Source organism: Sceloporus occidentalis, unplaced genomic scaffold, assembly GCF_023333645.1.
Source record: "Sceloporus occidentalis isolate IW3139 unplaced genomic scaffold, rSceOcc1.0.p SCAF_99, whole genome shotgun sequence".
Classification (NCBI taxonomy): Eukaryota; Metazoa; Chordata; class Lepidosauria; order Squamata; family Phrynosomatidae; genus Sceloporus; species Sceloporus occidentalis.
In genome coordinates this window covers 2,274,632-2,289,398 of record NW_028317079.1, presented here as the reverse complement: position 1 = coordinate 2,289,398, position 14,767 = coordinate 2,274,632, and the positions used below count along the sequence as shown (strand labels likewise).

At 36.1% G+C, this 14,767-nt stretch overlaps 1 protein-coding gene across 1 annotated transcript; it reads left to right on the top strand.

Moving 5' to 3' along the window:
* The first annotated feature begins 4,708 nt into the window (after nt 1-4,708).
* LOC149284103 (multimerin-1-like) lies at nt 4,709-13,407 on the top strand. Its single transcript, XM_089497150.1, has 5 exons — nt 4,709-4,811; nt 6,723-6,899; nt 9,550-11,511; nt 12,077-12,226; nt 12,986-13,407. Exons 1-5 carry the CDS (start codon nt 4,709-4,711, stop codon nt 13,405-13,407), a joined length of 2,814 nt encoding a protein of 937 aa, XP_089353276.1.
* The last annotated feature ends 1,360 nt before the right edge of the window (nt 13,408-14,767 follow it).

Here is a 14,767-nt window from a genome sequence, read left to right as displayed (position 1 = left end):
TTTATGAGGTGAATTGTAGTGGCCAGGCTCAAAGATAGGGCACAGCACAGACTGACCAAAATAAAATAAATTTAAAAAAAAAAGGAAAAAAAGAAAAAGCTTAAAAAAACATGGTAACATTTAAAAATTATTATGCTTTAGAGGAACTATCCAGTTCCAGCAAAATGTTAAAAAAAAAGTCCAAAAAGAGTAAAATAAATAAAATAAAAAAATAACGTTTATTATTATGAGCAAGGGCTAAAATTAGCGCTGTATCTTCCCAAAAATCCTGACATGGAAAAATTTAAATAAAAGCATTTCAAATACCCAAGGGGTGTCTAATTTAAAAAAAATGAATGGAAAGGGTTAAATACTACCATTTAAAGTACCTTGGGGTGTCTAGTTTTCAAAAATATATGGTTTTATGAGGTGAATTGTAGTGGCCAGGCTCAAAGATAGGGCATAGGCACAGACTGACCAAAATAGGGACCCAAATGTGGCCTTTTAACCCCAAACAGCAGTCAAACCCATGCATGGGTGGTATCACTGTACTCGAGAGATGTTGTTGAACACATATTAGGGTGTTGTTTGATAGTGACGTATACCTGGAGCTATAAATGTATACCCAAAGTACAATTTGTGTAAAAAAAAATACTAACACAAAGTGTTAAAACAGCCTCGGTCCCAATGGTACAAAAGGTAAAACACAGCCTGGTCCTTAAGGGGTTAAACATCTATGGATGTGTGACTGTGTATGATAAAAAGGAGGCCAAGTTCCTTGGAGCATTTGTCTAGGTCATTTTGTGTACAGTACACCTCGGTACGTGTGTGCAACTCTATTGGTCGTTTCGGCAGGGGGCTCGCCTGCCATCAACGAATGAGGTGCATTCTGCAGTTCATTTGTTGATGCCAGACCAGCCCCCTTCCAGCGACCAATAGAGTTGCACACACATACCTTCACGGCGCAAACGGATCTGCTGCTGCTCCGATGTGTTCTTAACCCCTGCTACGCAGCAGGGAGAAAACGAAGATGAAACGAGCACGAAGAATGTCCACGAATATTTCATTATTTTTACTTTTCCAGTTTATTTGCACTGCCTTCATCATGTTTCAAATAAAAGGGAAAAAATAAAATAATAAAAAGTGTATTTTGTTTGATCACAGGAATTGGTGCGCATATGTTCACACAAGACTGACGCCAACTGTAGCAGTGGACAATGTGGAAACATATGTTTCTGTAAGAGGAGACCCCTGCGCTTGGAATAACGGAGGCTGTTCAGTGAGGTGCGTACCCAAGAGAATATTTCATTACGAGGCCTAGTTTTTATAATACCATAAAACAATATGGAGATATAAACGGACTATGAATTTAGCTGACGTTAATTAAAAGAAAATATTTCAGAAAACCAAAGGTCACTGTCCTTTACATATGATATCATTCACACCACACAGTTTCCACTACAGGCTCTTTAGGTGGTGATCGAAAAGTACGTAGAATTTGACAGCGGATCTAGTCTGACGCTTTTTTAAGACTTCTTTTTTAGTTTCTTCAAACAATGTCAACCATTTTTATTTTAGCATGCTGATACCAGGTATTCTGATAGTTCAAATATAAAGGAAACATTTATAATATCCAGTTTGACAAGTGCATATATTTAAGTGTAATTCTGAGTTGGGGGGAATAATTCAAAATTTAGTGTTGAATTTATCATAATTGAGTTACCTAAGAGAAATGTGCTAACCTTACATGATGTAATACCTTTAATACACTGCCAGAATTCAATGTCAATCACCTGTGTAACATTAACTCTGTTTCTAGAAGCTCTCGCTTTCAAATGACACAGGATTGTAGCCATAATGAGGTCTAGAAAAAACACATTATATATCATAGCTCTCACATAGCTGGCAGCCAAAGCAGGCTGTAGGGGCGTGAAGCTTTGCATTTACATCTACCTTCTGTTATGCTGAAGCATGTGATGTCATACCCCAGTGCTCTGCTTCAATAAGTCATGAGAGATCTAATTTATGTATGTGCCGGAAAAGGACAGACCTGAAACATTCATACAAATTAGTGGGGCAGTAAGGAAGATCAAACAGTCCATGATCAACTTGGTGGGACAATAGGACTATGCCTGGAAATTATGACAGCTGGGAGCTATGACTATTTACAATAACATTATTTAGATTTTCACGGCAACAAAAAGAACCCAATCAGCTGGTAACCCTATGCATGTACCAAGTTTGGGTTTATGGGCATAGCTGGAAACTTCCCTGGGTGGGCTACCCAGTTCTCTCCCCATACAGTAAATAGGAACACAGCTTGCTCCTGACAGCCTTAAATTGGTGGTAGGTAACAAGTGTGGCAGGGAATGTGCATGGCCAAATACCATCCTTTTGCCCTGAGCAAGAAGAAACGTACTCAGAGACCCAGTAAAACAGGGCATCACGCGGAGACTCCACGTTAATTCCCGGGGAGTTCTCAGGTATGCTTATGGTCTTCCTTAATACATAGGACAACACTTTAGATCACAAAGGAGCATAGGCAAACCCTCAACATGGACAAACCAGAGATTTTAATAAATGAGCTCGATATGGCATCATAAAAAAATAAGTTTCCCAACACATCAACAGTACCAGGTACAGCCCTGCAGGACAGGTCTTTGAAAGTTATTCTAATTACCTTCTAGTTAGGAAAAATGTTTACAAGAAAAAGAAAATACTTCTAATTACAAAGAATGTGTATAGTTAAAAATATGAAACTTTGTATTTACCAGACTGCGTCTTATTGCTTTTGTTTTTTAGGAATCGTATAATCTCGCAACCAGTTTATAGAATGAGACATAAAATAGTGACATCTCTGGAATGGAAATGCTGCCCAGGGTATAGTGGAGAGAAGTGCCAAGTAACAGGTGGGTTTTCATTCCACATCAGCATTTTCTAGTGGAATGGGTTACTTTAAAGTAGATGTTGCAAATGTTACAAAAATGTTACTCTTTCTGTTTCTCTCTCTCTTAGTGGTGACCACCACTTTTTGTATGTCACAAGACCGAAAAAAACTAACTTTCACTTTAGATTTCATAAAAACCGTATTAAATCATACGCTTGCGGATAGAAATGTATTGGTTTTAACTATACTTGTGCTAGAAATGAGTAGTGTTCATTACTTGTGATGACATGCCTTAATACTTGAAAAATGGACTTTGGAAAACTGGATATACTTTATTTCTAAGGATATTATTTATTGAATTATCATTATCTTAACATTTTTCCCCCTTCACATCTAGTGAAAATAATATTCTTGGAACCCCTGTTAAGTAGTATTCATACAAGGATGCAGTATAATATACACTTAGTCATGATGCCCTTGGAACATAACATATGGCATCAGCATAGTAGTAATATAAATACATTAATAGAAAAAAGGCATGCTGAGTCTGTTAGAGCATTTAATTAAAACAAATGTGGGCTGTGATTAAAAATTAATTGAAACATTTCACCCAGAAATATCTACAAATAAATAACATATTCCTATGGCCATGGACAGAGAATGACACTTACTCTAACGCTCAACTGTTTGGGGAGCTTTTGGGAAATGTCCTTTTTTTAAATAAATGCAAATTTTGGAATGGATCAGAAGCACAGTGTCAAAATTAAAGTTAATGTTGTAAATGACTATTGCAGCTGGAAACGGCTGATTCTTAATGGAATATCTTTATAGGCGTACAGAGGCTTTTTATCACTCCCATCACTTCTGTGCTCCAATGGAACGTTGTATTCACTAATCCTAGTTTAAGTTTAAAAGGCTAATTGATCATTAGAAAACCCTTTTGCAATTATGTTACACAGCTAGAAATGTCCTTGTTTTCCATGAAAACAGCGAAATTACCCCAGACTTTTGAATGATAGTGTTTGTGTAACAATGCTTATATAAATAAATATTATACTTTAATACTGCAGATTAATTTTTTTAATGGGTACACAAAAAAAGCAAGGGAAAAAATAATAATTTTGACTCTCTAGTTGAGGGCATTTTTTTTTTTACTTTAAGTGCTCCATTAATGCAGAAAAATAGTTATGCTCATATCTAAATGAGTTTTAGATTATTAAGTTTTTTCCTATGAAGTGGGACAAGTGTGATAAGTTTTCAAACACTTTAGTCGGAGTGGGTACCATCCATTAGGGAAAGCCATTAAGCATAGTTTACTCTCATTTGGGATATCTTGTATACGTTGTAAGAGTAAAAATATGAGCCCGACACAAAGAGCCAACCAAAATAAGCCACCCACAACACGAGAATATTCTGCTTTATAATTATTATACATTCTCAAATCTGCACTTTGCAGTCATTAAAAACCTTTCCATAGTATGTTATGCCATTTTCTACTTATTGTAAATATTCCTACTTCTTTAAACAACTAAAAGAAAGTACATCCTAGAAGCAAATTAATAATCTTATGTTATATGAGTTCAGGAAATAACACAGTATTGTGTAATGCTTTATTTTAACCACCAGGTGTCTCTATGCAAGAATATCATATTATGATGGTGAAATTATCATTATTATTTTTTAATTATATAGCGCCAACAAATTGCACAGGGCTTCTTACAATATATACTGTATAGTCAATGGGTATGACAACACTAGAGCTGACAGACTGATGTAAATACATATTTTTGAGAAAAAAAATCTTAAAATCTATATACATCAACAGACAATACAGTCGGTAACATGACCTTTTTTCATATAGCTCGACCAGTCCAGATGCAAGCAGAGAGCAATCTTGCTGACAATGCAGTTGATTCAGGAGACAAGAAAGCTACCTATGACCCAGGTTTGTAATTAATTTCATTGGTTCTGTTTAGGTTTAAATTATCATCCTGCAACCTTCTAGCATTGGCCCCTTAGAGGTCTCTCTGCCTAGGAGGAGGAAGGAGTGGGGCTTTATTGGGGGCACAATGAGTCTTACATGGCCTGCAGTAGATGTAGGAATGTGCCGGAATGGGCAAGACCTTAAACAGGCCTAAATGTTGGGGCCCTCCTGCAAGCCTATTTGAGGGGACTCCCTGTTGCTCCACCCATATGTATAACCCACCCAAATCAAACCGTGCCGTCAGCAAGCCAAGACTGTCATTCAAGCCTGTCACCTACAGCAATCACAGAACACAAGAACACAGCTCATTGCAACCGTAAGCAAGCATGTACTTAAGCAAGCACTCATAAGCAAACACAGGTTAAATAATTGCACACATAAATGTTTTGCACAACCAAACAAAAAGTCAGGGACCCCGCTCGATCACTTTAAAAAAGTGTTTAAAAATGCCATGTGAAAGAAGCATGCTGTCTCTCACAAGATGGCAGCACTCATCAAAATAAAAGAGTTCCCAGAGTCTGTCCAACCCCTGCAGGCTGGCTACAGGTACTGGAACCAACTATGGAAGTCAATGGAGCCCAGCTCAATAATCACTATACGATCAGTTCAGGGCCAGCCCCTCATGCTGACTGGCCTGAAATCCTGCCCCTCATAACACAACCATGCCCACCAAAACCACACCTACATCCATTATGTGATGATTAATAAATTCACTCTTTCCTGCTTTCACATTCTCACTCAAGCTCTCTCAATGTCTTCCTAGCTTCTCCATCGATGGCTTTCGTGTCCCTGTCTCCTTTCCCGCAGCACCACTTCTTCTCTTGCTTCTGCTTGTTCTTCTGTCATTTTTCTATCTGCTTGTCCGCCAGGTAACGGGCATACACACTGGCACATATTTTTACGCACATTCTCACATTTGCAAAAACGTACACACTCATGCCAATACACATGCACACACATATATTTACTAACACACACAGCTACACCTTACACACTCATGTTAACTCCCTCTCGCACCTAAATATTCACATCCATGCTCACACACAAACACTTACACGTCCATGCTCATACGCAAACACATATCAATGCTTACACACAAACACTTACACATTCATGGTCACACAAACACATTCATGCTCACACACACTTATACATACACATTCATGCTCACATTCAAACACTTACATATCCATGATCGCACACGAACACTTACACATCCATGCTTACACACACTTTTTCAGACACATCCACCCTCACACACAAACACTTACACAGCCATGCTCACATACACTTATTCATACACATCCATGCTCACACAAACTTATTCAGCCACATCAATGCTCACACTTACACAGCCATGCTCACACACCAATATTTACACATGTATGCTCACACATACACATCCATAGATGCATATTCCTAGTCCCTCACATACCCTCTCCCTCCTTCCCTCATTTACTCAGCCACAAGTCGTGGGAATTAGTAAGAAAAAAAGGTTAATGTTTTTATATCTAATTTTGACAAAGCCTTATGACATATGGGGGTGAGGGGTAAAAAAGATAAATTCTGGTGCAAATTTGTAAAAGTGGTCTTATTACAAGCACAACCATTGAAATGTTCTAGCACGCTGGACCATTGCTCGTGATTCATGTATCTTGGTAAGGCATTTAGAAGACGTGTAATGTATTTTATTTACTTGATTTATCTAAACATAGTTTCTGCTCTTTCCATACACATTATAGGGGCTCTAGAACACTGTGATGCACATATACCCACCAAACATTCTGAGATCCTAAAAAAGTGCATATTCTACATGTGGCTTTAATTAGTGCTTATATTTATTTTTCTTCTTCTTTACTATACAATATGAAGCACTGCATCAAAAGCTGGCTGACCAGATTTACAACCAAGACATCAAGTTGATGCTATTGCAGAGGAAAGTGGAGAACTACTCTTCAAGCATGATTGAAGTTCACAAGACACTGAGCTCTCTAGAAGGAAAAATCAACAATGATTATAAAGAGAAAGAGGTGCAATCGTTATTGAAAGGTAAAAAATAACAGTAAAGTGATATGTGATATATGAGAGGATACACATGAAATTTGTGACGTAATACAAATATACATATGTGGGAACTTCACAGGGTAGAATAAACGGAGATCCTCCTCTTCTGAGGCGGGGCTCCACATTAGAGGTGACGTTAGCTGCAGATAGGGGTGGGGCTAGCCTCCATGGACCTTAGTGGGAGGGAACTGGGTGGGGAGTAATGGAAAGTGGGCGGAGAGTTCACAAGTACGCAAATAAAAAAAGTGAGAATCAGATTCACTTGGAAGTACTTAAAAGTTATTTATCTTCACAAAACAACTTATAATTTTTGGTATGTAATCATTGGATACATTTTTGAGTTGAAAGTTAATCAGAAATCAGTGCAAAATTATTTTTTTCCAGTAAGCTTACATGTCTACTTCTAAATGTTGTTCTTTATATGCAATGTATTTTGGAGCTGTAAAATATGTATGCTAAAACACTGCGCATGATAACCCAGAAGCAAAAAATATATTATCATAAAGCAAAGATACACTAGACATATGGCTAACTGTAGAAATGATCATTTAGTGAGTGAAAAATGGAGAAGCGTGAAGTATAATTTGCCTGAAATTTATAATCATACTATATAGGAAAATGATTGTTGATGTTTAGTAATTTTGTATGTGTGTAAAAGGAACCAATTCAATGAAATGTCCTTAAATTAATAAACAAATGTAAGTAGTTTAAGTGAAAATTCCCAGAAAACTCTGATTACATTTATGGTTGACACTTTTTTTCTTGAGTGAACAGCAGACTAAATTTCATAAAATAATAATATACAATTATACATGATATTTACATTATTTGTAATGAAAAGTTGTCCATAAAATGAGCTTAAAATTTGAGGCAACATTTAACACGCTAAAAATTCCTAATTTTCTCATTTTCCTGTGGTTTATCTTTCATGTTATTTCGAGCATAAAATGACTTTCCCTGTTACTAACATCCCACCCTAATATGCATATTAACCAGCAGCCATTTGTAGCTCTATAGCTGCTGTAGCGGTAAGCACCAGCTTATTTCTTAAACAGACTTCTGATAATAAGTTTGTATAGTTCCCTTCAGGAAATAGGTACCTTGAAATTACATCTATTTGTGAAAAGCCTTTCAGAAACAGAAAGCTGTCAGGGGAAGAAAAAAACAGCTAGAAGCAAAACTAAAACATGTCTAAAATAGGATTAGATTCCATAACTGTGTTTTTTTGGAGCTTAAGGACCAAACATATTATTTTTAGATATTCATCTTGTTATTTGTATTTTCACACAACATTGTTCTGTCTCTTAGTCAAGACTAGTCATAGAGGCACATGCATTAATTGAGGTATACTCAGTCTGTGGACATCTGTATTATATGTAGGTTCACCTTATTGTCAGTTACATAACAAAAAACACTAGATAACCCCTCAAAAATACAGTATACAAACCCTTAATATCAATATATTATAATATGTGGGAACTCCCTGGGTTTGATCCCGAGTCTTTGGTTAAGAACTGCTTCCCCAGGTATTTGAGTCACTTCCCTGTTTCTCTCTATCTACTTACTCTCCTGCGCAGGACATTCTTTCGCTAACCCCACAGCGCACAGTGCTAGCCCCACCTATGGAGCCCACTTGCCCCACTCATGCAGAGCTAGCCCTACCTACACAACCAGCTAGCCTCACCTCTAACAAAGTCATTCTGGGAGAGCTCTGAGTATTCTTCCCTGGGGAATTCCCAAATATATACGTTATAAATCACATGCAAACTATAAACTCATTTTCTTCTGATGTCCTCCTATATCGTTGCTCTTCCAGGCTTAGGTTTATCCACAATAGACAACTCCTCTGCTGGTTGGCCTTTCAACTACTGAGCACTGACTTTCAAAACCATGTCCTAAGGGTGTGTCAAAGCAAACCATTCATAAATAGGCATTAATCATGCATTGCTTGTTTAACACACTAAACAAACAAACAAGAAATCCACTAAAATGGATACAATATATTTGGAATATATATATATATATATATATATATATAAAAGTACTGCTAAATAAAGGATAATGTTTATATTTGTGTTTACAAATATGGTGTAAATAAAGTATATATTCTTCCTTACTGCTGCATATTCCATGCATGTTGTCAGCTAAAATTCTAGGGGCGCTATTTGTATTCTGCATGTGTGACAACAACCATAATAGATCCTTGATATGACCTCTTAAGTATGTAATAGTCCCAGAATGTGGATTGCACAGTTTTTAATGACCTAATTTCAGACCTTTTTTCTCTCCAGAGGTATTAATCGCGGCTGCGAGTTCCTTGCTTTTTGTAAATCTCCAATGATTGTCAGAAACAGCTTGCAGTAGAGTTGGTTTAAGGCATGAACCTGGTTCCTGTTTTGAACATTCGTTCTACCTTTGCTCCTGACCCAAGATAAATGTTTCATATGCTAAATAATATGATAATTCCAAATTTTTCTTTTTCTTTTTAAACTGTCAACTTTTGGCTATTGTACATATTTACTGTATTCAATTTAATTTCTTGCTACCTTTATTTATTAAAGCAGTACTTGTCATAGTATAACTAACTATATTATATTATGACATATAACAATATTACTATTCTCACTTGTTTTAGATCTAAAGTCTAAAAGTATCACAGAGCTAATTAAGGATGTTGTTAAAGACCAATTCAAAACATACCAAATGGAAACACAAGAAACAATAGCGCAACTCTTTAAAAGTATGTCAGGGATGTCTGTTGAACTTGAGAGAACAAAGCAAATTGTAAAAGAGCTTAATGAGACAATAAGAACCACCGGCCATGGTTGCATCACGGAAGAGGAGAACAAGCCAACTATGGACGACATATTAGAACTTAAGAATCGGGTGGAACATTTAAAAAACACAGCTTTTGTTTGCACTACTTCTTTCAAAGACATGGAGAAGAAGCACAATGCTTTAGAAAAGGAGCTGGAACATGAGAAATCAAGAAACATAATCTACTTTGATAGTCTCAATAACACTTTGTCTAAGATGAAGGAGATTCATGGAGAACTTTTGTCTGATAACAATGCTACGGGTCAACTAACTTCTATACTTGTTAATCATGCCGGTGATAATATCACTGAGTATCTGCTTTCTTTGCAAGACAGAGTAAAGAAACAGAACATTATGATGCTACAGCTCTATGATGATATCAACGTGCAAGACAATAAGATCAATAACCTTACTATAACATTAGAACAGCAGAAGCAATCCATTGAAAGAGCATGTGAAGACAAGTACACATCCTGCAAAGACGATTTCCAGAAAAAGCTTAAAGGAACAGAAGAAAATGTTCTCGTCCTAAACAAAACTGTGTCTGATGTTGTCATTCCTCTGGATGACAAGATTGATAAAATGAACGAGCAAATAAATGACCTATGCTATGATATGGAAATATTACAACCTCTGATCGAAAAGGGAGCTCCCTTTAGCATGACAGCCGAATATGAGCACCAAAGTGATGTAGGAGAATTTAAAAGACAGCTTCAAAATCTTACAGATGTTATTAATTACTTGAGTACTAGGGTCCAAGAACTTACAGAAGAACAATCAGCACTTGAAAATGATGCTAGAAGTCAAGAGCAGGTATTTGAAAGGCGTATGAATGAATGTCTTACAACAGTAGAAGATGGCCTTAATAATACCATGGACATCCTTAACAATGCTGTTGATTCCATTCACGATGATTTTGTGCAGAAATCAGACATACCTAACATAGGACACATGTTACAGACTCACAATGCTACAGCAGAAAAAGTAGAGAGCATACTGCTAAGTCTTCCTCTCCTTCATCAGATTAATGAAACTTTGCAGAGATTGGTTACTAAAAACGGACATGATTTTGACGAGACTGGAATTGTCTCTAACCCTCCAAAGGATGAAAACAACAGCAACGTTTCCACTTCTTTTGCTAATCTGTCTGAAAAAGTAGATACATTAATATTCAGATTAGACCAATGTCAGGAAAACATCATCCAAATGGAAACAAAGCTACAATTTTCTGGCATAGAGATAAAAAACTGTCTCTCTCGACTGCAGAATATAGAATCTCAAGTAAATACTATTCTAGCAAACCCTACTAGTTCATCTAAATCTAAACCAGATGAAGGATCAGCTAAAGGAATACATGATCTCTACACTAGAATAAAAGCCCTTGAGTTTAAGACAATACTGTTATCGACAAGCATGCCTCGTTTAAACAAAACAGCGTCTGAGGCCAAGGGCTTATGTCAAACTGTGTTTATCACTATCAGAAAAGTAAATGAAAGTGTACCAAAACTAATTAAAGCAACACAACCTAATATTACAAGTCTGCAAAAGGGTTTTGAAGAGTTGATGACGTCCTTAATTGAAGCAAAAATGCAAGCAATCATGTCAAACCTATCTTACTATGTAGATAACAGCATGTCTGATGTTACAAATAATGTTGCAAAGCTTCAAAAGCAGATGAAAGTGTTAATGAAGAAGCCAGTGCCTCCAAAAAAGACAAATGCAAATTCAACTGTTTCTTTAATTGGTCGGAGCCAAAGGAACTCAGACATTGCTGACGAAGGTATGCCAACTATTGCAGTTGATTATTGTCTGTTGTATTATTTAATTGTAAATGAATGCGAATATGATAAATCTTAGACAAAGTCCTCTGTGAGATTGTATCGGTTTAGTTTTTAGAATAATGTTTTATGAATGATTTTATGGTTTTGCATATATAATATATATATATATAAAAAATCCTTATATACACACTTTTGGTTTATATTAATGTACAAGAAAGACCAGGAGGGCAATGTGTCCTTACAATTGGTGTAAGGTCACATAAATAATGACAAATAATGCGTACAGGGAAGCTGTACAATCATCTTACCTGCTCCAAAGTTTTGTGTGGTTAGCAGTATGCACAAGATTTCCGTTAAAGGGGAAAGAGGCATATTTAATCTTAAGGAACTACAAAAGGAAGTGCATGGTCACATAGTTGTGATTTTCAAACTGAAGCAGCAAAAGTAAAAGACTAAACCAAGGGCGTGTCATAAATACAGTAGTTGTGTTATACATATATGTATATCAGGTAATGAGTCTTCTGTATCAATACAAATGACAATTAATAATATCATTCCCAATAGGCGATGAACCATCCAGTTGCAGCAGTTCTCCATGTTACAATGGTGGGACTTGCATTAATGACAGGAAGACCTTTGTTTGTGCTTGCCGACATCCTTTTGGGGGAGCCAACTGCAGCCTTAAGATGTCAGATGAAAATGCTCAGTCTCCTGGTAAGCCATAAAATATTATGGTTAACATCATAACTTACGATGAACTTCTCTTTTTAAAATGTACCAACAATATAAAACACTAATTGTAGTACGTGTGTATGTTGCCTATACTTGACTTAAATTGCAGAACTGTGTACCAAGCCCCCTCTTAAACATTTTCAAAATGACAACATTGATGTCAGTAATAACAATTGTTATTGATGGTTTTGTTTGATGGCCTTTAAAGAAAGTTCCAGAAGCAGGGTAGTCTTAAACATTGGCAGAGTCCAACGTTTGGCACAAAAATAAAACAATATATCTTGGATGACCTGCCTTGCATTGGGGCAGGGCAAGCCCAGACAGCCTTTATTGGCCAAACACTTCTCCCCTGCTCCAAGAAATAAGAGACTGACCCAGAGATCCAGGGAAGCAGCACTTCACCCAGAGACTCTGGGTCAAACCTGGAGCGATCTCAAGCATGGCTATACCTATTACAGCACAATGGTACATTACGTTCAGTTAATATTCCCTGTTAACAGGGACAACGATAAAATGTTTATTTTAAATTTTTTTGATGCACTATATATTGATTTTTACTTTGGCACATCATTGCAATGTTAAATCATCCAACTGACTCCAAAGTAAACCAAGCCGAGTTATTTTGTATAAAAAATATGATGCTACATACAATCAATTGAATTAATTTTTCTTAATATGATGTAATTTTGAGAAAATTACTGAAAAAATATTAATGATTTCCCCTCTATGTTTTTTGGGCAGATTTTACAAAAGGATCTTACCGCTATGCACCAATGGTGGCATTTTACGTGTCTCACACATATGGAATGACAGCTCCAGGGCCCATCAAGTTCAATCATTTATACGTGAATTATGGATCTTCATATGCTCCCGGTACTGGAAAATTTAATGTACCATACCTTGGGGTGTATGTTTTTAAATACACCATTGAATCCTTTAGTCCACGTGTGTCAGGTTATTTGGTTGTTGATGGAGTGGACAAAATTGCTTTCCAATCAGAAAATATTAATAGCAACATGTACAGTGACAGAGTGGTTACTGGTGATGCTTTATTGGAGCTGAATTATGGTCAAGAAGTCTGGTTGAGATTGGCAACAGGATCAATTCCTGCGCAATACCCTCCTGTCACCACTTTTAGTGGTTACTTATTATACCGCACATAAGAAAGAATACAGATAACATCATAATACAAATAATTTATATTGCATGTCAAATAAAATGCCAGTAGATATTCAAAGTGAGCACTAATGTAATGCGGAAGAATAAATATGCAGATATTGAGAAGAGGAATCTAATCCCATGGTGTACATGTAAAGTGGATTTTCATAACCTGGTTCTGCCTGTTTCCTATTAACATTAAGCCCATTTACTCCCTTTTTTATAAAGGGTTGTAAAGAACAGTGGCACAGTGGTCCCAAGTATAGATATGGCCTCTTGTTCCAATTCCCTTAAACAGATTGGAGATTACAGAAAAGGCCCTAGAGGGGAAAAAATAACATCCTTATCTCCAACATTAAACTATCAGTGTCTGGTAATAATTAGGTATTAAGAATAATGATTCCATTCGTAATAGCCATATTATTGCACATAAACAATAAACATAAACACATAAACATTTATTATTTGCTCAAAATACATTAAGATACATAACAAAAATGAATTCAGAAATATATTTAAACATTTTCTTATATTAATATTTAGAACATTTAGTATTTTAAAAGAAATAATTTATGATATTGTAAAAAAATTAAATGGTTTTAAACATTTTAGATTTATACTGCTCTAAGATGAAATTGTGATTTGTACTTTGTACTAATTTCTTTGTCTTTTTTGTATAGACAATGCACGAACAGAGCTTTAGCAACTCAATTTTGTCTTTGCTCTTTAATAAACCTTTAATAAAAGTATAATTACACCTTACTGTTTGCGGGTGGATCCATCTTTCACCTATTATTAAAATAGTGCTGTTCCACAAAGTTTTTTCCCCTAACGTTACTATTATATGATTATGTACTAATATGGAATGCATCTTAAATAAGCTTATTAATTTATTTTTAAAAAATGCCATTTTACTGTATTTTCTTGTTGAAAAAGTTTCAACAGGGCCTCTGAACCGTCTCTGACATCACAGACATCACACCTATAACACAGAACACCTCACTGGCCATCACTGTGTAAATGTGAATCTGTAAAGGTTTGCTGTTTTACATATAGGAGCATGAAATGGCAGTGGGAGTGGCTGCTGTTACTCAGACTGCTGTGATGTAACTGTTGCTAGGCAACTGTAGTATTTGAATAACATTTTATCCCAGTTTTAGGATTCAAGCAACATTAAAGAGAAAAATAAAATTACAGATAGCTTTCTTTTACTTCTCTTTACATGATGCAGAAGTTATCTGGTGATATTTTTTAGAATCTTATCTGCTATTTCTTCATGGATGTCACAACGCTACCTGAAACGTAATCTTTCTAAAAGTGAACTCATTATCTTCCCTCTTTCCATCTCCACTCCACTACCTGAAT